We start from the raw sequence: 25,111 nt of genomic DNA, 5'->3' as shown, positions 1-25,111 counted from the left end.
CTATGGGGCAGCGAGGAGCTTTGTTTGTGCAAGAATGCATATGTCGCAACTTTCTAAAGTTGGGAGGCGGGACACAGTACATATTAGGGGGCATGGCCTTGCAGCTAGGGGCATGGCCTTACAGGAAGTGCCGCTATTGTGGGTCACATCTCTGTTTTCATCAATGTGGGGGCATGATCAGCTCTCTGGGAGCTACTGGCCCTGCCCCCAGACCCTCTCTCACAGTGAATAGCGTTAATTCACCGCTGACAGTGGGTGAGAGAGGTCTTCCAACTGCCCCCACTGCAGCACACTGCGACCCACCAGAAAAACGGGACTGTCCCACCAAAATTCAGGACACTTAAAAGTCATCTGCCCATAATTGGATTCCACCCGATGTGTCAGTTCCTGTAATCAGGAAAAATACAATGATCTCCTACTATGAAAAAAAATAAATTATACCTCTCATGCATGTAACTGACACCAAGCAACAACTGGATAAACCATTCTGTCACTTGACTTTCAGGAATGGATTCTTCATTATTTTTAAATTCGTGTATTTTGCAATCAAGGTCTCGACCCTAAAATGTAAATAGAGAAACCCATTAATAATAATAATAATAATAAATACATTTAGAGAGAGAGAGAGAGAGAGGATGTTTAAATACAACTAGTTGCAGAGGTGTCAATCATTTGATAAAACATTCTGGAATGGTGAAATCTTTAAGGTGAAATTTCTCAACTGAAGTTTTGCGAAATATGAATATTACAATCAGCAGTTGGTAATTCAATTTGTGACACTGTGATGTTGCAAATATTTCTACGGTGCAAGGTAAAAGGGGTTAGAGGCTGCAAGATAATATCTTTTTTATTTTTCCTTAAACCCCCCCCCCCAAAAAAAAAAAACTAGTGTAAACTAAACAAATTGGTCCTACTCACATACAGTGTATGGTATTTTACCAGTTTGAGCGTAATTAATCGTAATCAATCGATACCTCTCCTATTCAGTGTTTCAGTGCCGTTTCTTGCGTCGGGCGAGCCGTGCAACCGCACGGGGCGCCCACCGCGGCACTTCCTGAGCACTTTCAAACCCCCCTCCCCTCTCCTCCCGAGTGCCCAGCTCGGGGGGCGGGATTTCGTGGAATAACGCGTTTGCGTCGTGACGTCACGACGCAATCGCGTCATTCCACGAAACCCCGTCCCCCGAGCTGGGCACTCGGGAGGAGGGAGAAGGGGGAGCCAAGACGGGCAGCGCTGCGCAGACGAGGGAGAGGCGGCGAAGAGCGGGAAGAACCGCTTCAAATGTAAGTCAGCCCCTCTCCCTCTCTCTCTCTCCCTCCCCGTCACCACCACTACCTGCCGTACTGTGTAAAATGGGGACACTTTCCTGCCGCAATGTGTAAAATGGGGACACTTTCCTGCCGCAATGTGTAAAATGGGGACACTTTCCTGCCGCAATGTGTAAAATGGGGACACTTTCCTGCCGCAATGTGTAAAATGGGGGCACGTGCCTGCCGTACTGTGTAAAATGGTGACACTTTCCTGCCGCAATGTGTAAAATGGGGGCACGTGCCTGCCGTACTGTGTAAAATGGGGACACTTTCCTGCCGCAATGTGTAAAATGGGGGCACGTGCCTGCCGCAATGTGTAAAATGGGGACACTTTCCTGCCGCAATGTGTAAAATGGGGGCACGTGCCTGCCGCAATGTGTAAAATGGGGACACTTGCCTACCGTGCTGTGTAAACTGGGGACACTTGCCTGCCGTGCTGTGTAAAATGGGGTCGCGTGCCTGCTGTTAATGTGTAAAATGAGGACTTTTTTTTTTTTATCCTGTGGTGGCCGTGATGATGAGATCAGATGAGGCCACACCCATCTTAACAAAGCCACGCCCATTTTAATGAGGTCACGCCCCCTTTCCTCTTATATCTATGGGGGGGGCATTTTTTCTTATGTGAATGGGGGGGGGGGGGGGGGCGCATTTTTAAATCTCGCACTGGGAGCCAAATTGGCTAGAAACGGCCCTGAGTCTTTGCCAGAATACACATCAAATAACGGAGAAGGCTGATTAAGTGTGTTACCTTTATTTTACAATTTTAAATGCATACAAGTGAGTTAAGTATTGTGCGTACCAAATGAATGATCTCAGTAATGAAGGCTGTCTATTTTTTAAGTAACTTGTCAATGATGTCACACGTCTGCACACAGGTATTTCTATATCACTCCCTTGTTCTGTTATGACCAGAGAATGGAGCAGAGATATATATACTCACACAGAGATCAGTAATACCACTTTCAGACTGGTGGCACAAACCCAGCAAATTGATTGGCTGGTGACGTCAGCAGTAAGGTGTGCGAGGCAGCGCTTGGAGATCAGCTCATCCCCAAGTGCCGCCTGTCCCTTTAACGTTGCTTCTCCCTATACTATGAACGGGTCCCAGGTCGCATTGACCCGGCAACCTGTTCACACTGCACCTGACCTGGTAATAACCCAGGAAAAACCCTGCTTTATTCCCGGGTTAAAATACCGGGTCAGGTGACCCGGGAATTCAACACTTACCCCTTTCACACTGCACATCGACCCACGTCGACTCGCCAATATACCGGGTTATTTATGCGGTGGGAAAGGGGTATAACAGAGTACTGGGGCCTGATTCAGGTTTGTAAGCAAATCAAAAAAAGTACACTCTATTTATGCAGATAAAAGAGTATTAGAAGAAAAATACAACATTAAGGGGCCCATTTACTGCTTATTGAGGTCTAAACTTGATGCTGCTATTCGGGAGAAAAAAAATTAATTTGCAACAAGATGTATTGAAAATCACATCCAAGGTCAGGCGCTCTGATAGGAGCCCATCCCAGCAATGAGTAAGCTAAAGTGATCACATCAGGGATCAATTTACTTTATGCTGCAGACCTACTGCACATGCGTGGCCATTAGACAGTGCATACGCCAGTGGCTGTTACCTGGGTGGGATCTGGACAATACTTCTCCTAGTAAATTGTAAGATATGTAGCCCATAGGCTACAATGGCTAACGCCATCGCAATGGGAAACAGCAAAGGGCAGCAAATCTCTGATATCTGCTGCGGCCCCTCTGTAATACTTTTAGGGGATACTCACTGTACATTTTGAGGGTATCCCAATTTTTGGGGTGATAATTCATATATTTTCAGCTGAACCCAGTTGGAAATTGGGAGGGGGGAGTGTCAGGGGGTGCCACAAGGGAAGGGGGTGGGGAACTGAGGGGAAGAAGTGAGGAACATATGAAGTAAGAGGTGAGAAGGGCACAGCTCTGGTCCCTGGGGAGGGGCCAGCCTACAGTAATTAGCCACACACTGTAGGGGCTGGAGCTGGGTGCAAGCAAGAGTAGGGTCCTGGAGGCAGGCGGAGAAGGGCAGGGTTGTGGGGAGGGAGGAGGTGGAACCGTGGGAAATGGTATTATCTCCATCCTGACACTGCCAGTATTAACTGTATATGGCATGCACACTGCGCCCCACAACCCAGTACTTTGACTGGTGCCTCTCAAATGTTTTTGGGGGGTGAGCTGCCCTTTGTCCCCCCATCTCCCCATTCCAGTGCCTATGGAGCAGATGCAGAATGAGTACAATATATTGCTTGATTTTGCTCTCATTATTATCAGATAGATCAGAGGTTCCCAAACTCCACCATTACAGTCCAGGTTGTAAGTATAGCACAGGTGACTTAAGGCAGATGTATTAACCTGGAGAAGGCATAAGGAAGTGACAAACCAGTGATAAGTGCAAGGTGATAGACGCACCAGCCAATCAACTCCGATATGTAAATTAACAGTTAAGAGCTGATTGGCTGGTGCATTTATTACCTTCCACTTATCACTGGTTTATCACTTCCTTATGCCTTCTCCAGGCTTAATACATCTGCCCTTAATTAGTACTTCAGTCACTTTAATTTAACCATCTGGGCTCAAGCATGGATATCCTTAAAACCTGGACTGTAATGGCAGAGTTTTGGAATCTTTGTGATAGTGTTAAATACTCACTATTTATTACTACAAAATACTAATGAATAAAAGAATTAATAGCTAATAATAATACTACATAGTGGCAAAATACAGATACATCAGTGGGAGTTCTGCATTAACAAAGTACTGTACAAAAAAAAACCCACTCAAACTGCAGTAAATATTAATCTCTGCACATTAAAAATGTAACTAAAAAATACCATTGTTCACAATTTGTCTAAAACTTATTTTCACAGTAATTAGGAATAATATTGTCCCATTTAAATATATTCTTTTTATTTCTAACTTTTCACACTTTTACTGCAAGTTGGAGTCTCCCAGTGATGTGTAGTGAAGGTAGGAAGGGGCGGCAGAGCCTCACCTGTCATATTCCAGTATACTCCAGAGCTTTGAGTTTTATAACTTAAAAATATCATCTTTGTATTATTCATATAATCTTTGTGTCAATCTAATAATTTTTATAGTCAAAACTTGCCACCAAATCATACATTTGTGGTTAAATCTGTCTCTAACACTAGCCAGTGCCTCACCAGCCACTGACCTCACCTCACCTCTCTGGAGTATCCTTCATGTCTTATACAGGGTGAGGTAAAAAAAAAAAAAAAACTTCCCAGAATTGAAAAGCTAACAAAAAAGGCATGGTAGATACTATTCACATTTTTAGTACATCATCTAAAGGTGCATGGAATACAGTTTATTTTCAATTGGGTTTGAATATGATATCTTCCAGATGGTGGCCTTCATTTGTGATAAACATTTGCAGTCGATGTTTGAAGTTTCGCATCACGCGGCTGGTCATTGTCCCTGCTTACTTTTATTTGTCTGGCAGCGTTACCAAGTAGAATTTTCATTACTGGGTGGAAAACAATCCTCATCAGCTTCATGAAAGGCCCCTACACAGCCAATGGGGTCATCTGAAAGCTGAGGTCTACAAATATCGACCAAGAACCATTAATGAACCGAAGGCTGCTATATACGAAGAAATTACGATACCATGGGGGTCATTCCGAGTTGTTCGCTCGCTAGTAGATTTTAGCAGCATTGCACACGCTAGGCCGCCGCCCTCTGGGAGTGTATCTTAGCTTTGCAGAATAGCGAACGAAAGATTAGCAGAATTGCGAATAGAAAATTCTTAGCAGTTTCTGAGTAGCTCCAGACCTACTCACAGATTGCGATCAGCTCAGCCCGTTTCATTCCTGGTTTGACGTCACAAACACGCCCTGCGTTCGGCCAGCCACTCCCATGTTTCTCCAGACACTCCCGCGTTTTTCCTGGCACGCCTGCGTTTTTCCGCACACTTCCAGAAAACGGCCAGTTTCCGCCCAGAAACACCCACTTCCTGTCAATCACACTCCGATCACTTCAACGATGAAAAATCTTCGTTTGGGCGTGAGTAAATCTACTAAGTTTTGTGTTAAAATACTAACCGCATGCGCACTGCGAACCATGCGCATGCGCATTTTTGCCTTAATCGCTCCGTTGTGAAAATCGGCAATGAGCGAACAACTCGAAATGACCCCCTATATTCATAACCAATTGAACATAAACTGTATTCCGTGCACTTTTAGATTATGTACTAAAATTCTGAAAAGCATTTAAAGTCCGTTCTTTTTTTTGTTAAATTTCAAAATCTGGGAGGTTTTTCTGCCTCACCGAGTATAAGACAATAGAGGAAGGGTACATTGGTACTGCTGAATTTCATTTACATTATAATGTTTCGATATGTCAGATCCCGGCAGTCAAAATTGCGATGCTGGAATCCCAACATGTCTCGGAATGCCGGCGACGGCATCCTGACAAGGTACTCAACACCGGCGCAGTGATCCTGACCACTGGATCATGTAGTGACCTGCCGGAGAAGTATGTCGCCAGGGGAGGTTAGGTTTAGGCTGTGGGGAGAGGGTTAAGGTTAAGCAGCGGGGAGGGGGGTTAGGTTTAGGCTGTGTGAAGGGGGTGTTAGGTTTACATGACATTGGGGATGGTTAGGGTTATTATGCGGGAGAGGGAGGGTTAAGTTCAGGCACCACCACAAAGGGTTAGGATTAGGCTGCGGAGGAGGGGGGGGGATAGGTTTAGGCTGCGGGAAGGGAGAGTTAGGGTTAGGGGGCCATCAGGGGAAGGTAAGTATATTTACCTTACTCCTGTCGGGATTATCACTGTCAGGATGCCAACGTTGGCTTCCCGACTGCTGGCATCCTGACCACCGGCATTTCCAAACCAACCCATGTACTTGCACATACTAAACGAGTCTAGCTGGTACAAAAGGCATCCCTTTGAAACTGATGGGAATGAGCATCACCACTTCATGGGCATGCAAAACTTTTTTGTTGGTAAAAGTCTCTAAAACCTTACTAACTAAATGCTTCCCTAGATGTGCAATCTTTTCTGATGTTACAAAGAAGAAGGTAAGCCATTTGCTCCCTGGTACTGCATAGTTGCACATTCAATACTGTCTCCTAATGTGTTCCAAATGAACGTGAACGGAAGAATTACACACAAACATTAATTGGTATAAAACATATAAAAAAAAATGTAAAAATACAAGCTCTATGTGTTCATCACTTATTCATGAGATCTTATATCATTTTAACACATATTTTGACATAATACTTATGACAGTTGCAGATGCTATGTTTCATCATTTTTAGCAGGATTTTAAGATGTAGCTACCTGCTGTGAAGACAGGAAAGGACAAACACTGATTCTATAATCTGATTTATAAATGATAGAACAACACTGAATTAAATTTTGTCGACCGTATCTGATGAAATTCTACTTTGTTAACAAAAGACTTATGATGACTCATAATAATTCATAATGAAATTAACTCTAGCAGAAGTAACATTTAAACACAATAATGTGTGTGGTGCTACAATGCTATATTTATTTTTGCCTCAAATTCCTATTGAAGTGCTTTTCAAAGATAATAAGACGATAAAGACTCTTTTGGAGAATACATTCCCAGGGCAGGAATGAACATAAATGGACAGAGCAGGTAAGTTGAGAAATGACTTATGGGCATAACAAAGATCAACCATGTAAATATTATAACAAGAGAAAAATCATGCTAGATAAGATAAGAATAATTTATTGTCACTATAGCATGAACATGTATAGCGAAATTACATGCAGTTCTCATATCATAAATACACCAGATAAAATACATCAGATACAATTTAACAAAGCTGAGAATTCAAACTAACAATCACAGAAGAGAAGAAGCTATTCCTCAACCTACTGGTTCAACATCCTAAACACCTATAACGTCTCCCTGATGGCAAAAGGGAAAAAAAACACATTACAAGGGTAATCATCTTAATTGCCTTCGACAGACTCCTTGCAGTGAGTACATCCGCCAACCTAGGCAAGGATTGACCAGTGATCCTCTCTGCAGATTTGATCACTCTCTCCAAGGCAACAAGATCAGAACACTTGGCATTACCACACCACACTGTGATTGCATAGGTCAGCAAGCTCTCAATCACGCAGCGGTAGAAATTAACAAGAGTCGATTGCTGGAGACCTGCTGCTCGGAGCTTCCGTAAGAAAAAAAAAGACTTTGCGGTCAGCGGATGACCGAAAGTAACCTCACCGCTGACCGCAAAGTTCCCACCATTGGCTACAATGGAGCGCATAGGCGCTACATTGTATCTGTGCCGTGTGCTGCCTGACAGACACTACAGGAGCACACAGCCAATCAGGAGAGTGCCACGACGTGGCGCTCCCTGATTGGCTGAAGGGACCCCCTTTGACACGAGTCAGGGGGGGTCCTGGCAGTCGATGAAAGGGGTCCCATGTGTAAACATGGGGCCCCTTTCAGTGCGTGGTCGGGTTTCCGTTTTATTATTTTGCCAAGTACGTGGATTATACAAAGAACAGAAGGTACCCTGGATTATGTGAGTATAATTTTTTACACAGGTACCCCTAGGATTCTACATGGAGAAGAGGACCGAGCCTCGTGGGAACATAGGTAAGTATGTGTGTATGTTGGTGTGCATGTATGTAATAAAGTTGTACTTTCACGGTGTGTGTCTCCTGTTTTTATTGGGGTATTTTTTTAGTAGTAGTACTACAGGTACCAGCGGGCCCGGTTTTCCACCGCATGCTGGTACTTGTGGTTCTCCAAGTACCAGCTTGCGGGGGAGGCTTGCTGGGACTTGTAGTACTGCTACTAAAAACAATATTCACATTTTGTAAACAAGGCTATCAGCCCCCCATCCGCCGCCCTTGGATGGGGGGGACAGCCTCGGGCTTCACCCCTGGCCCTTGGGTGGCTGGAGGGGGGGGACCCCTTGATTGAAGGGGTCCCCACTCCTCCAGGGTACCCCAGCCAGGGGTGACTAGTTGGGGTTTTAATGGCACGGCCGCAGGGACCGATATCAAAGTGTCCCCCGGCTGTGGCATTATCTCCCCAGCTAGTGGAGCCTGGTGCTGGTTTAAAAAATACGGGGGACCCCTACGCTTTTTGTCCCCCGTATTTTTGGAACCAGGACCAGGCGCAGAGCCCGGTGCTGGTTGATTAAATATGGTGGAACCCCTGTCATTTTTTCCCCCATATTTTTTCAACCAGGACCAGCTCAAAGAGCCCGAGGCTGGTTATGCTTAGGAGGGGGGACCCCACGCAATTTTTTCGAACTTTTTTAAGACTTTAATGAACTTTTTAAGGTACACAATGAAGCCCTGCATGGATCTCACAGATCCGGCCGGGATTCCTTGTGTTTTGTCAGGTAGTGTTTTACTCATCACTCCCGTAAAACACTGCCTGATATTACGAATCACATCGACATCGGAAAAAACGAATGTGCAAAACTCGGCAGCTTAGTGAATGACCGTATCAGGATTCAAAAAGTTGCAGTAAAATGCACCCGATACCATTCGAGATCAAACACCCTTCAAAACGGCAAAAACACGAATATTAGTAAATAAACCCCATAGTCGGAGGTATACAAGGAGTATAAGAAGGGGCTTAAAACACAACCCTGCGGAACTCCTACATTTAATACCAGTTCCGAAGACAAGTAAGAGCCCAGTCTGACTGTCTGCGGGCGATCTGTCAGGAAATCCAACAGACAGTTGCATATAGCCATATCATATCCGATCTTTAAAAGCTTTTTTATTAACACCGCTGCACTACCGTGTTAAAGGCGGAACTATAATCCACCAATAACACTCTAGCTTAGGAGTCTCTAATTTCAAGGTGACAAAGTACCCTGTGACGCACCATAAGAGCTGTGTCCTCAGTTGATCTGTTTGACCGATAGGCAAACTGATTGGGATCAAATCCCAATGGTATAATGCTTTCTAGATGGACCAGAACAATTCTCTCAAAACATTTCATAATCAACGAAGTGACAGCAATCGGCCAAAATTGTCGTTCAGACCAATAACCGACGCAGTCTTAGGAATTGGAACAATTATTGAAGTTTTAAAACACAGTGGAACAGTACATTGACTCAATGAAAAATTTAAAATCTTTGTAAAAATGCCTGCCAGCTGCCCAGCACACGCTCGTAAGACTCTGTCTGGAATACAATCCGGGCCAGGAGCCTTCCTTGCGTTCGTTCTGCTGAAACAATCCCTAACCTCGGCTTCAGTCAGAGTAAAAAAAACTGAGTGGAGTCTAGTGGAATTACCAATAAAAGGCTCAACCTCTGCAAAGCGTGCATAAAAATGGTTTAACTCATCAGCCAAAGGGCCACCTGACCTAGCAGAAGTTGAACTTTTATAATCAGAGATGCATTTAATTCCTCTCTACATCGTTCTTGCATCACCTGAATCCTTAAAATGGTTTTCAATCCTGTTCGAATAAGCTTCCTTAGCAAGGCGAATACCTTTTTTTAAGTTGGAATGGGCAAACGTATAAGCTAGATTATCTTTTACTCTAAACGCCCTTTCCCTAGGTCTCAATAGGGAACATACCTCACTATTCATCCAAGGTTTATCGTTTGAGAAGATACGAACTACCTTCCTCTTAGTAACACTTTCTATGCAACAATTGATATACAATGACACCATTGAGGCCAGAAGATCATTATCAACACCTAAATCCTGTCACAACTGAGGGCCTGAGCTGACGGGAGGCAGCCTCAGTTGTAGGGGCTGAGGTGTAGTGAAACCTGGGAGGTTGTATCAGACCCCTGGACATGTAAGTTACACGTAGAGAGATTGCCCGAAGGCGTGACCACGACAACCAAGATAAAAGTCAATGATGTTTATTTGACAAACTCCATGCAACACAGCAGTAATAAAAGAGAAACGTAAAATCAGCAGTAATATAACACAGTTCCTGGGTACTACAGGATGGCAATGGCCACAGGGCTCTGGTAGTATGGGTACAGTTCTTATTGACCTCTAGATGGAAAGTCCTTACCAGACCCGACTGTAGTAATGGAGATAGCCCAGGATCATACCAGCTGATGTTCCATGGGAAGCTGGGCTGCTGTAGATAAAGTGGCTGCTGTGGGTACTGGTTGGAACCAGACAGATGTAGACACGGAGATGTATACTGGATGGAACCAGCCAAATAATAAATGAAGCTTGAGAGCGATGAAATACAAATGATAAATGAAGCTTGAGAACGGTGAAATATTAGTACCGGTGGTAAATGGAAATCTGCAGAAATCGTACCGGCACTTTAAGAAGAGCTGATCTCTGCTGGAAGCTAAATGCTGGAAGCAGGTGAATCTGTAGCTGGAAACAGATGAGTCCCAGAGGACTGGAGAGTCAGGCTGCACTGCAGGTGGTAGACTGGAGCAGGTCTCTTTAGTGGAAGCTTGGAGACAGGAACTGGAACCTGGAAAACAACCACAGGAGAGAGACAGACTGGAACAAGGTATGACAAACAAAGCACTGACCGTTTGCTGGCCCAGGCACAGGATACTTATACTTGCAGCAATGCAGGTATTGGCTGGGCAATTATGCAGATTTCCAGGCAGTGGATTGGAGGAACTGAAGCATGTGATTGAATCCAACATGGCTGCGCCCATGTTAGAACTTGGAGGGAAAACTTGTTTAGGAAACCATGTGGAAACATAACTGCAATGGCGGCGCCGGCCGCAGAGGACAGGAGACGCCAGACTGAGAAATGTATGCTGATACTCGTGGATGACAACGGAGGCCGCGACAGGCATGGAACACCTCACTGACAACCTGCACCTATAACACAGGAGCGGCGGCGGAGGCCGCGGAGAACGGGAGACGCCTTGTAGGATTAAAACATGGCGCCGCTGTGACAGCATCTCAGCGTGACAGGAGGAATGTGCAGTATGTGGACACAGATGAGATCCGGCCTTGGAACGCTGAGCGAGCCTCAGGAGACATCTGAAAGGCAGGTAATGGCGTCCAGATACCCGGATCGTGACAGCACCCCCCCCCCTTTAGGAGTGGCCCCAGGACGCTTCTTAGGCTTTAGAGGAAACTTCGAGTGGAAATTCCGGACCAAGGCAGGAGCATGGACATCAGACGCATTGGTCCAAGAGCGTTCTTCAGGACCATAGCCCTTCCAGTCAATAAGATACTGCAACTGACCGTAACGGAAACGTGAGTCCAGAATCTTGGCCACCTCATACTCGATTCCCCGTTGAGTCTGAACTTTAGGAGTTTGAGGAAGTGCAGAATGAAACCGATTCAGGATCAGTGGTTTCAACAGGGAAACATGGAATGTCCTGGGTATTTTCAAGAAGGGAGGTAACTGGAGTCTGTAAGCAACAGGATTGATGACTTGTTCAATTTTAAAAGGACCGATGAAACGAGGTGCAAATTTCATGCTGGGAACTCTCAACCTCAAATTCTTTGTGGACAACCATACACGATCACCCACCTTGAGAGCAGGAACTGCTCTACGCTTCCTATCGGCAAACTTCTTGTACCTAAATGAGGCTTTAAGCAGGGCCGCGCGGACATTCTTCCAGTTATTTGAAAACTGACGCAAGGTGACATCCACTGCTGGAACAGAAGTTGCTGGAAGCGGTTGGAATTCTGGAACTTTAGGGTGGAATCCATAGTTGATGAAGAATGGTGTTGAAGAAGATGAGGAATGGTATTGATTGTTGTGGCTAAACTCGGCCCAAGGAAGGAGTTGAACCCAGTCATCTTGGGAGGAAGACACATAAATGCGGAGGAAGGCCTCCAAGTCCTGATTCACCCTCTCGGTCTGACCATTGGTCTGAGGATGGTAAGCTGTAGAAAACTTTAACTTGACTTGGAGGGCTTGACACAAACTTCGCCAAAATTTGGCTACGAATTGTACTCCACGATTGGAGATGATCTCTTCAGGAAGACCGTGAAGTCAGAAGATCTCTTGGATAAACACTTGGGCCAACTTGGAAGCTGACGGGAGACCGGTGAGGGGTATGAAATGTGCCATCTTGGTGAACCGGTCAACTACCACCCAGATGGTATTAAACTTGTTGCATATAGGCAGATCTGTAACAAAGTCCATCGACAAATGGGTCCACGGTCGACTGGGAACAGATAATGGAACCAGTTGCCCCGCAGGCGACTGGCGGGGGACTTTGTGTTGGGCACACTTTGGGCAAGAGGCAATAAACTCCTTGACGTCCTTCTTCAGAGTTGGCCACCAGTAGGACCTAGAGATAAACTCGAGGGTTTTCTGAATGCCTGTATGTCCGGCAAAACGGGAAGCATGGGCCCAATGCATGAGCTTCTTCCTCAACACCGGCTTCACAAAACCTTTCCCTGGTGGGGGCGTAGAGTCCATCCCTACCGTGGAAAATGCCAACGGATTAATAATAGGATGCTTGTCTGAAGACTCTGACTCGTTTTCTTGCTCCCAAGAGCGGGAAAGGGCATCGGCCTTGCGATTCTGAGAGCCCGGACAGAACTGGAGTTTAAAGTCGAACCTGGAAAAGAAAAGTGCCCATCTGGACTGACGAGGGTTAAGACATTGTGCACCTTTCAGGTATAAAAGATTCTTGTGGTCGGTAAGTATCGTGATTGAATGAGAAGCTCCCTCCAACAGATATCTCCACTCCTCTAGAGCGAGCTTGATGGCTAGCAACTCCTGGTCGCCAATGGCATAGTTGCGCTCAGCTGGGGAGAACTTCCGGGAGAAGAAACTGCAAGGATGTAGATGGCCATCTTTAGCCCTCTGGGATAACACCGCTCCTACTCCAACGGAGGAGGCATCCACCTCTAAGATGAAAGGAGAGTCGGTGTCGGGCTGTTTCAGAACTGGTGCAGAGATGAAACGTTGTTTTAGAAGATGAAAAGCTTGCGTAGCTTCTTCAGACCACTTGGACGGGTTAGCACCCTTCTTGGTTAATGCAGTGATAGGCGCCACAATGGTGGAAAAGTCTCGTATGAACTTTCTGTAATAATTGGCGAACCCTAAGAACCTCTGGACCCCTTTGAGGGTTAAGGGTATCGGCCAATTCTGGATTGCTTGTAGTTTCTCAGGATCCATCTCTAGTCCGGAACCGGACACGATGTAACCTAGGAACGGAATGGATTTAACTTCAAAGACACATTTCTCCAATTTGCAATAGAGATGATTGACACGGAGACGGGACAGAACCTCCTTTACCCAGAAACGATGTTCCTCCAGATTATTAGCAAAGATGAGGATATCATCTAGATAAACCACGACATGGCGGTATAAAATGTCCCTGAAGATCTCATTCACGAAATGTTGGAAGACAGCTGGAGCGTTGCTCAATCCGAAGGGCATGACGAGGTACTCATAATGTCCATCACGGGTGTTAAAAGCGGTCTTCCACTCGTCGCCCTCACGGATCCGGATGAGATTGTAGGCACCCCTCAAATCCAACTTTGTAAAGATGGTTGCTCCGCTGACTCTATCGAAGAGCTCTGTAATCAAAGGTAAAGGATACCGGTTCTTGACGGTAATGTCGTTCAGACCTCTGTAATCGATGCACGGTCGCAGACCACCGTCCTTCTTCTTAACGAAGAAGAAGCTTGCGCCAGCTGGAGAAGAAGAAGGTCGGATAAAACCTTTCGCCAGGTTCTCTTTGATGTACTCCTCCATGGAGTGCGTCTCAGGCAGAGACAACGGGTAAGTTTGGCCTCGAGGTGGAACCTTCCCTGGAATGAGATCAATTGGGCAGTCCCATTCTCTATGAGGAGGAAGGATATCAGCAGAAGCCTTACTGAACACGTCCGTGTAGTCTTGATATGGAGGAGGTGGAACATCAGACGACCTGGGGAAAGAAGAACAAACAGGAAGCACTTTGGATAAACAAGTTTTAGCACAGGAGGGACCCCATGCTAGTATTTGCGTAGTCGTCCAGTCAATCGACGGATTGTGGAGACGGAGCCATGGAAAGCCCAAAACCACTGGATGTGTGGCTCTTGGAATCACTAGGAAGGAAATAAATTCTGCATGAAGAACTCCCACTCTCAGACGAACTGGTAGAGTCCTTAGAGAGATAACTGCGTCGAAAATATTGCTGCCATCTACTGCAGTTAAGGAGATGGACGAAGGAAGTCTCTCGGTGGGTAGGGACCACCGTTTAACATAGGCTTCGGTTATGAAATTCCCAGCTTCTCCGGAATCAAGGAGGGCAATGACGTTCCTGTAACGTTGAGCAATTTGGAGCGAGACTGGGAGATTACAATCATGAGGAGATGGAGAGGAGATCATTACTCCTAGCCGGCCCTCTCCTTGGCGAGCTAGGATTTGGAGTTTCCCGGACGTTTGGGACAAGCATTGATAATGTGAGACGGAGCTGCACAATAGAGACAGAGAGACTCAGAGAGACGTCTTCGGCGCTCAGCGGGAGATAGACGGGAACGGACAATTTGCATGGGCTCATCCTTGGATGGAGACGGTTGACGAAGAGGAGGAGCAGAAGATTTTGGAGCAAACGATCTTCCTCGCTCGGTTGCTCTCTCTCTGAAACGTAGATCAACCTTTGTGCAAAGAGAAATTAGCTCATCCAACTTAGAAGGCAAGTCTCTGGTAGCTAACTCATCCTTGATGCGTTCTGATAAGCCATGCCAGAATGCAGCATACAGGGCCTCGTCGTTCCATGCCAGTTCGGATGCCAGGATTTTAAACTGTATGAGATACTGTCCCACAGTACGTGTTCCCTGGCGTAAGCGGAGAATCTCAGATGAAGCAGAGGTTACCCGGCCTGGCTCGTCGAAGATGCGCCTGAATGTTGCCACAAAGTCCGTATAAGAGGACAGCAGGGGATCAGACTTCTCCCATAAAGGTGATGCCCAGCCAAGGGCTGAGCCGCTGAGAAGGGAAATGATTTAGGCAATTCTAGTACGGACGCTGGGAAAATTGCCAGGCTGAAGCTCAAAGTGGATTTCGCATTGGTTAAGAAATCCCCTGCAGAACCTTGGAGATCCGTCAAACTTTGCTGGCGTTGGGAGATGAAGACGTGGAATGGAAATGGGTAAGGAGGGTGAGGTTACAACTGGTGTCACTGTAGTGGACGCACGGATGTGCCAGGTCCACGAAGGGTCGTTTGAATCCCATCCAGCCGCGTAGAGAGATCCTGGAGACAGCGGATGATGTGGCCTTGTGCAGCCTCCTGATGTTCGAGTCTGGCTGCCAGTTCTTGCATCGGCCTAGCCGCTTGATCCTAGTCTCCGGCTGGATTCATATGGTCAGTGCTTACTGTCACAACTGAGGGCCTGAGCTGACGGGAGGCAGCCTCAGTTGTAGGGGCTGAGGTGTAGTGAAACCTGGGAGGTTGTATCAGACCCCTGGACATGTAAGTTACACGTAGAGAGATTGCCCGAAGGCGTGACCACGACAACCAAGATAAAAGTCAATGATGTTTATTTGACAAACTCCATGCAACACAGCAGTAATAAAAGAGAAACGTAAAATCAGCAGTAATATAACACAGTTCCTGGGTACTACAGGATGGCAATGGCCACAGGGTTCTGGTAGTATGGGTACAGTTCTTATTGACCTCTAGATGGAAAGTCCTTACCAGACCCGACTGTAGTAATGGAGATAGCCCAGGATCATACCAGCTGATGTTCCATGGGAAGCTGGGCTGCTGTAGATAAAGTGGCTGCTGTGGGTACTGGTTGGAACCAGACAGATGTAGACACGGAGTGGATACTGGATGGAACCAGCCAAATAATAAATGAAGCTTGAGAGCGATGAAATACAAATGATAAATGAAGCTTGAGAACGGTGAAATATTAGTACCGGTGGTAAATGGAAATCTGCAGAAATCGTACCGGCACTTTAAGAAGAGCTGATCTCTGCTGGAAGCTAAATGCTGGAAGCAGGTGAATCTGTAGCTGGAAACAGATGAGTCCCAGAGGACTGGAGAGTCAGGCTGCACTGCAGGTGGTAGACTGGAGCAGGTCTCTTTAGTGGAAGCTTGGAGACAGGAACTGGAACCTGGAAAACAACCACAGGAGAGAGACAGACTGGAACAAGGTATGACAAACAAAGCACTGACCGTTTGCTGGCCCAGGCACAGGATACTTATACCTGCAGCAATGCAGGTATTGGCTGGGCAATTATGCAGATTTCCAGGCAGTGGATTGGAGGAACTGAAGCATGTGATTGAATCCAACATGGCTGCGCCCATGTTAGAACTTGGAGGGAAAACTCGTTTAGGAAACCATGTGGAAACATAACTGCAATGGCGGCGCCGGCCGCAGAGGACAGGAGACGCCAGACTGAGAAATGTATGCTGATACTCGTGGATGACAACGGAGGCCGCGGCAGGCATGGAACACCACACTGACAACCTGCACCTATAACACAGGAGCGGCGGCGGAGGCGGCGGGGAACGGGAGACGCCATGCAGGATTCAAACATGGCGCCGCTGTGACAGCATCTCAGCGTGACAGGAGGAATGTGCAGTATGTGGACACAGATGAGATCCGGCCTTGGAACGCTGAGCGAGCCTCAGGAGACATCTGAAAGGCAGGTAATGGCGTCCAGATACCCGGATCGTGACAAATCCCCAGTGGCCTCCTCAATAAACTGATCCCAGTCGGTACACTCGAAACAACCCTGCAGACTTAATAAAGCTCCATCTGCCCAAATCTCAACTTCCCTAGTAGTTAATCGATCCCTCCCTAATACAGACAGATATCTGGGAATTAACCAGAGTGATGAGTGATCGGACTGACTAGGACCAGGAGTCCAGGGTAGGAAGTGATACAGCTTACAGCAAGTAAAAGCAAAATGTGTAGTCAGCCAAGCAGGGGTCAATACCAGCAGTTGATCTATATATAAATGCGAAAGTCGACTTTTTGACCCTGTTGACCTTTTTTAATGTCGACCTTTTGACCCTCTCTTCCTTTTTACAGTTGACTTTTTGACCCTGTCGACTTTTTGACTGTCGACCTTTTGATCTTTCGACCTAATGACTGACTATCTTTTTAATATCTATCTTCTGTATCACAACCCAGTGGTTGTACACCCAATATGTCTGTAAACAATGTAGTTCACAGACATATCGTGTCAGCTGTGCAGCACACATATCTGATGATATACCGGCGCATCTGGCTGTGTGTGCGGTTAGTTCAACGCCTACCCGTACACTTGCAGCAGGAACTTACGTCCCAGCTGGTGGGCAAATTTAAATGCCTGCCTAGCAGTGATGTCAGGATGACACATCGAGCGGCCGATCCGTAAGTGTATATGCTTACCTGCATTGGCTGTTCTGTTGGCGCAACGGTGAATTTGATGTCAAGTCTAGATGTGTATCCAGCTTGAGACTAATACCTAAACAAGAAAGTGGCATGACCATATAGGGGGACTCTTGTTGAATCATTCTTTTGTACAATATTAAAACTTAACTTTTATTTCAGTTTACCAATAAATAACATTCATTATCATAAACATATGGCATAAATTGTGAAATAGAATTGTGCTGAAACTTGAAGTGCTAAATAGTATCACAAGTTCAGAACCACTATGTGGACAGGTGTTTTAACAAGTGGCGAAAAATGTGGACAGGTGTTTTAAAAGTGGCAAAAGTATTTGAGAATAAAATACCGACATAAACAACACATTATGATAACATACTGTATATTATTATCATTATGATAACGTATTAAAATGCACCAGAACTTATATAAAGATATATTCTTCAAGATCCTTACTAATTATTATTCACAGAGAAGTTCTGTATTTTGGTAGCTAAGAGGTACAGTACATGCATCACTTCAATTACTGTTTATTGTAGCAAAGAAAGTTAGTAGGATAGTATAAATAGGATTTTAATACCTACCGGTAAATCCTTTTCTCCTAGTCCGTAGAGGATGCTGGGGACTCCAAAAGGACCATGGGGTATAGACGGGATCCGCAGGAGACATGGGCACACTATAAGACTTTTACTGGGTGTGAACTGGCTCCTCCCTCTATGCCCCTCCTCCAGACCTCAGTTATAGGAACTGTGCCCAGGGGAGACGGACATTTCGAGGAAAAGGATTTTTGTTAAACTAAGGGTGAGATACATACCAGCTCACACCACAAACACACCGTACAACTAGATTAGCAGGAATACCAGATAACAGTATGAACGAAAAAACAGCAACAAGCTGAACATAACCGATACACAACCGTCGTGAACCGAAAAAACCCAAAACAACAACCAACAATACAACTGCAAGTAACAGTACGCACTGGGATGGGCGCCCAGCATCCTCTACGGACTAGGAGAAAAGGATTTACCGGTAGGTATTAAAATCCTATTTTCTCTTACGTCCTAGAGGATGCTGGGGACTCCAAAAGGACCATGGGGTCTATACCAAAGCTCCAGACCGGGCGGGAGAGTGCGGACGACTCTGCAGCACCGATTGAGCAAACATGAGGTCCTCATCAGCCAGGGTATCAAACTTGTAGAACTTAGCAAAAGTGTTTGAACCCGACCACGAAGCTGCTCGGCAAAGTTGAAGTGTCGAGACCCCTCGGGCAGCCGCCCAAGATGAGCCCACCTTCCTGGTAGAATGGGCCTTTACTGACTTCGGCAATGGCAACCCAGCCGAAGAATGAGCGTGCTGAATCGTATTACAAATCCAGCATGCAATAGTCTGCTTGGAAGCAGGATTTCCAATCTTGTTGGAAGCATACAGGACAAACAGAGCCTCCGTTTTTCTAACAAGAGCCGTTCTGGCGACATAAATTTTTAAAGCTCTTACGACATCAAGAGATTTTGGCACCGCCACAGCATCCGTAGCCACAGGTACCACAATAGGTTGATTTATGTGAAACGAAGAAACCACCCTCGGCAGAAATTGTTGACGAGTTCTCAATTCCGCTCTATCCACATGAAAAATCAAATATGGGCTCTTGTGAGACAAAGCCGCCAATTCTGACACTCGTCTGGCAGACGCCAAAGCCAAAAGTATGACCACTTTCCAAGTGAGAAACTTTAACTCAACCTTTCGCAAAGGTTCAAACCAGTAAGACATAAGAAATTGTAACACCACTTCAAGATCCCACGGTGCCACGGGTGGCACAAACGGAGGATGGATATGCAGCACTCCCTTCACGAAAGTCTGAACTTCAGGAAGGGTGGCCAATTCTTTTTGAAAGAAAATAGATAAAGCCGAAATCTGCACTTTGCTGGAACCCAATTTCAGGCCTGCATCCACGCCTGCCTGCAAAAAATGGAGGAAACGACCCAGCTGAAACTCCTCCGTAGGAGCTTTCTTGGCTTCACACCACGACACATATTTTCTCCAAATACAGTGATAATGCTTTGCCGTGACCTCCTTTCTAGCCTTAAGAAGAGTGGGAATGACTTCCCCGGGAATACCTTTACGAGCTAGGATTTGGCGTTCAACCTCCACGCCGTCAAACGCAGCCGCGGTAAGTCCTGAAATACGCATGGCCTCTGCAGTAACAGGTCCTCTCTGAGAGGAAGCGGCCAAGGATCCTCTATGAGCAATTCCTGAAGATCCGGATACCAGGCCCTCCGTGGCCAATCTGGAACGATGAGTATTGCCTGAACCCTTGTTCGTCTTATGATCCTCAACACTCTTGGAATGAGAGGAAGTGGAGGGAACACATACACCGACTGAAACACCCACGGAGTTACCAGGGCGTCCACTGCACTAGCTTGGGGGTTCCTTGACCTGGTATAATACCTCGGAAACTTCTTGTTGAGGCGAGGCGCCATCATGTCTATTTGAGGAATTCCCCAACGCCTTGTCACTTCTGCAAATACCTCTTGATGAAGGGCCCACTCTCCTGGATGGAAATCGTGTCGGCTGAGGAAGTCTGCTTCCCAGTTGTCCACGCCCGGAAGGAAGACTGCTGACAGAGCGCTCATGTGCTGTTCCGCCCAGCGGAGAACTCTTGTGGCCTCCGCCATTGCTGATCTGTTCTTTGTTCCGCCCTGGCGGTTTCCGTACGCCACCGCTGTTATGTTGTCCGACTGAATCAGGACAGGTAGACCTTGAAGAAGGTTTTTCGCTTGCAGAAGGCTGTTGTAAATGGCTCTTAACTCCAGAACATTTATGTGGAGACAAGATTCCTGGCTTGACCATTTTCCCTGGAAACTTCTTCCTTGTGTGACTGCACCCCAGCCTCGGAGACTTGCATCTGTGGTCAGCAGGACCCAATCCTGGATTCCGAACCTGTGTCCCTCTAGAAGGTGAGAACTTTGCAGCCACCACCGGAGAGAAATCCTGGTCCTGGAAGATAGACGTATTTTCCGGTGCATGTGCAGGTGAGACCCAGACCATTTGTTCAGCAGGTCCCACTGAAACACCCTGGCATGAAACATGCCAAATGGAATGGCTTCGTAAGCCGCAACCATCTTCCCTAGCACTCGAGTGCATTGATGAATCGACACTCTTGCCAGTTTCAGAATCTCCTTGACCATGGTCTGGATCTCCAGAGCTTTTTCCGCTGGAAGAAACACTCTCTGTAGTTCCGTGTCTAGGATCATGCCCAAGAAGGGCAGCCGAGTTGTCGGGATCAACTGAGACTTTGGCAAATTTAGAATCCAACCATGATGTTGCAGAACCGTCAGGGAAGTTCCACATTTCTTAGCAACTGCTCTTTTGATCTCGCCTTTATCAGGAGATCGTCCAAGTACGGGATAATTGTGACACCCTGCTTGCGTAGGAGTACCATCATTTCCGCCATCACTTTGGTGAAGACCTCGGGGCTGTGGAAAGCCCAAACGGCAACGTCTGAAATTGGTAATGACAATCCTGCACCGCAAATCTCAGGAAGGCCTGATGAGGAGGAAATATTGGGACGTGTACAGTTGTGCTCATAAATTTACATACCCTAGCAGAATTTGTGATTTTCTGGCCATTTGTCAGAGAATATGAATGATAACTCACAAACTTTTCTTTCACTCATGGGGGTATATTTACTAAGCTCCCGATTTTGACCGAGATGCCGTTTTTTCTTCAAAGTGTCATCTCGGTTAATCTCGGTCATTTACTAAACACTAATCACGGCAGTGATGAGGGCATTCGTAATTTTTTGCTAGTTCAGGTAAAAAATTACGAATGAATACACCATCGGTCAAATTACGCCTGTTTAGATATGAATCTCGGTCATTTACTAAGAAGTGCAAAGCAAAAAAACACAAAACACTGCCGTGAAAAATTACAACTCGTAAAAAAGTCCTAAAAAAAAACAGACCTGCTTTTTTTTTCCGTGATTTGAGATGCATGCAGGGATCCATGAGATCCGTGCATGTATATCAGTGGGAAGGGGTGGAAAGTGCTTATTTTTGCCAAAAAAATTGCGTGGGGTCCCCCCTCCTAAGCATAACCAGCCTCGGGCTCTTTGAGCCGATCCTGGTTGCAGAAATATGGGGAAAAAAATGACAGGGGTTCCCCCATATTTAAGCAACCAGCATCGGGCTCTGCGCCTGGTCCTGGTCCCAAAAATACGGGGGACAAAAAGAGTAGGGGTCCCCCGTATTTTTAAAACCAGCACCGGGCTCCACTAGCTGGACAGATAATGCCACAGCCGGGGGTCACTTTTATACAGCGCCCTGCGGCCGTGGCATCAAAAATCCAACTAGTCACCCCTGGCCGGGGTACCCTGGGGGAGTGGGAACCCCTTCAATCAAGGGGTCCCCCCCCCAGCCACCCAAGGGCCAGGGGTGAAGCCCGAGGCTGTCCCCCCCCCATCCAATGGGCTGCGGATGGGAGGGCTGATAGCCTTTGTTGTAAAATAAAAGATATTGCTTTTAGTAGCAGTACTACAAGTCCCAGCAAGCCTCCCCCGCATGCTGGTACTTGGAGAACCACAAGTACCAGCATGCGGCGGAAAAACGGGCCCGCTGGTACCTGTAGTACTACCACTAAAAAAATACCCAAAAAAACACAAGACACACACACCGTGAAAGTATAATTTTATTACATACATACACACATACATACATACTTACCTTATGTTCTCACGCAGGTCGGTCCTCTTCTCCAGTAGAATCCAAGGGCTACCTGTTGAAGAAATTCTACTCACCAGATCCATGGGTCCAGGCTCCTCGGCAAATCCAGGGTTAATCCACGTACTTGAATAAATAAAAAAAAACGGTGTCCCGACCACGAACTGAAAGGGGACCCATGTTTGCACATGGGTCACCTTCCCACGAATGCCAGAAACCCACTTTGACTTCTGTCTAAGTGGGTTTCTTCAGCCAATCAGGGAGTGCCACGTTGTAGCACTCTCCTGATCAGCTGTGTGGTCCTGTCCTCACTGACAGGCAGCACACGGCAGTGTTACAATGTAGCGCCTATGCGCTACATTGTAACCAATGCTGGGAACTTTCTGCTCAGCGGTGACGTCACTTTAGGTCAACCGCAGGGCAGAAAGTTCCCAGCATTGGTTACAATGTAGCGCATAGGCGCTACATTGTAACACTGCCGTGTGCTGCCTGTCAGTGAGGACAGGACCACACAGCTGATCAGGAGAGTGCTACAACGTGGCACTCCCTGATTGGCTGAAGAAACCCACTTAGACAGAAGTCAAAGTGGGTTTCTGGCATTCGTGGGAAGGTGACCCATGTGCAAACATGGGTCCCCTTTCAGTTCGTGGTCGGGATACCGTTTTTTTATTTTTAACAAGTACGCGGATTAACCCTGGATTTGCCGAGGAGCCTGGACCCCTGGATCTCGTGAGTATAATTTATTCAACAGGTACCCCTTGGATTCTACTGGACAAGAGGACCGACCTGCGTGGGGCCATAGGTAAGTATGTATGTATGTGTGTATGTATGTAATAAAATTATACTTTCACGTTGTGTGTGTCTTGTCTTTTTTTGGGTATTTTTTTAGTGGTAGTACTACAGGTACCAGCGGGCCCGTTTTTCCGCCGCATGCTGGTACTTGTGGTTCTCCAAGTACCAGCATGCGGGGGAGGCTTGCTGGGACTTGTAGTACTGCTACTAAAAACAATATCTTTTATTTTACAACAAAGGCTATCAGCCCTCCCATCCGCAGCCCATTGGATGGGGGGGGACAGCCTCGGGCTTCACCCCTGGCCCTTGGGTGGCTGGGGGGGGGGACCCCTTGATTGAAGGGGTCCCCACTCCCCCAGGGTACCCCGGCCAGGGGTGACTAGTTGGATTTTTGATGCCACGGCCGCAGGGCGCTGTATAAAAGTGACCCCCGGCTGTGGCATTATCTGTCCAGCTAGTGGAGCCCGGTGCTGGTTTTAAAAATACGGGGGACCCCTACTCTTTTTGTCCCCCGTATTTTTGGGACCAGGACCAGGCGCAGAGCCCGATGCTGGTTGCTTAAATATGGGGGAACCCCTGTCATTTTTTTTCCCATATTTCTGCAACCAGGATCGGCTCAAAGAGCCCGAGGCTGGTTATGCTTAGGAGGGGGGACCCCACGCATTTTTTTTTTTTTAATTTTACATTGTTTAATTAAATTAAAAAAAAATAAGAACCCCAGCACGGATCACACAGATCCGGCCGAGATTGATTGTAAAAAAAAACGGCAGTGTTTTGCTAATCACTGCCGTAAAATTAGGTAAAAAACCACGAATGACATCGACATCGGAAGAAAAGAAAAACCCGAATACGACAGCTTAGTAAATCCATCGTAATCAATTCAAAAAGTTGCAGTTTTACACTGTCGATGTCATTCGTGATTGAACTTTGACCTTTTTTCGGAAATTACGAATCTTAGTAAATTTACCCCATGGTTAGTGGTTGGGTGATGCCATTTATTGTCAAACAACTGTGTTTACTCTTTTTAAATCATAATGACAACAGAAGCTACCCAAATGACCCTGATCAAAAGTTTACATACCCCAGTTCTTAATACCGTGTATTGCCCCCTTTAACATCAATGACAGCTTGAAGTCTTTTGTGGTAGTTGTGGATGAGGCTCTTTATTTTCTCAGATGGTAAAGCTGCCCATTCTTCTTGGCAAAAAGCCTCCAGTTCCTGTAAATTCTTGGGCTGTCTTGCATGTATTGCACGTTTGAGATCTCCCCAGAGTGGCTCAATGATATTGAGGTCAGGAGACTGAGATGGCCACTCCAGAACCTTCACTTTATTCTGCTGTAGCCAATGACAGGTCGACTTGTCCTTGTGTTTTGGATCATTGTCATGTTGGAACGTCCAAGTATGTCCCATGCGCAGCTTCCGGGCTGATGAGTGCAAATTTTCCTCCGGTATTTTCTGATAACATGCTGCATTCATCTTGCCATCAATTTTGACCAAGTTTCCAGTGCCTTTGTAGCTCACAAATCCCCAAAACATCAGCAATCCACCTCCGTGTTTCACAGTAGGAATGGTGTACCTTTCATCATAGGCCTTGTTGACGCCTCTCCAAATGTAACGTTTATGGTTGTGGCCAAAAAGTTACATTTTGGTCTCATCACTCCAAATGACTTTGTTCCAGAAGATTTGAGGCTTGTCTCTGTGCTGTTTGGAGTATTGTAAGCAGGATGCTTTGTGGCATTTGCGTAGCAATGGCTTTCTTCTGGCGACTCGACCATGCAGCCCATTTTTCTTCAAATGCCTCCTTATTGTGCATCATGAAACAACCACACCACTTTTTTTCAGAGAGTCCTGTATTTCAGCTGAAGTTATTTGTGGATTTTTCTTTGCATCCCGAACAATTTTCCTGGCAGTTGTGGCTGACATTTTTGTTGGTCTACCTGACCGTGATTTGGTTTCCACAGAATCCCTCATTTTCCACTTCTTAATTACAGTTTGAACACTGCTGAC

At 46.3% G+C, this 25,111-nt stretch overlaps 1 protein-coding gene across 3 annotated transcripts in view; it reads right to left on the bottom strand.

Annotated features, from left to right (window-relative positions):
* NEK11 (NIMA related kinase 11) overlaps window positions 1-25,111 on the bottom strand; it is a 959,809-nt gene that overhangs the window by 562,365 nt on the left and 372,333 nt on the right. For all 3 annotated transcript variants that reach the window (XM_063922363.1, XM_063922362.1, XM_063922361.1), the window contains exon 4: window positions 442-560. In XM_063922363.1, the coding sequence (XP_063778433.1) occupies window positions 442-560 (119 nt within the window). The remainder of the gene's footprint in view (window positions 1-441; window positions 561-25,111) is intronic.

This window comes from Pseudophryne corroboree, chromosome 5 (assembly GCF_028390025.1).
Source record: "Pseudophryne corroboree isolate aPseCor3 chromosome 5, aPseCor3.hap2, whole genome shotgun sequence".
Classification (NCBI taxonomy): domain Eukaryota; kingdom Metazoa; phylum Chordata; class Amphibia; order Anura; family Myobatrachidae; genus Pseudophryne; species Pseudophryne corroboree.
The sequence above is the reverse complement of the archived record's forward strand: the minus strand, read 5'-3'. Positions and strand labels throughout refer to the sequence as shown.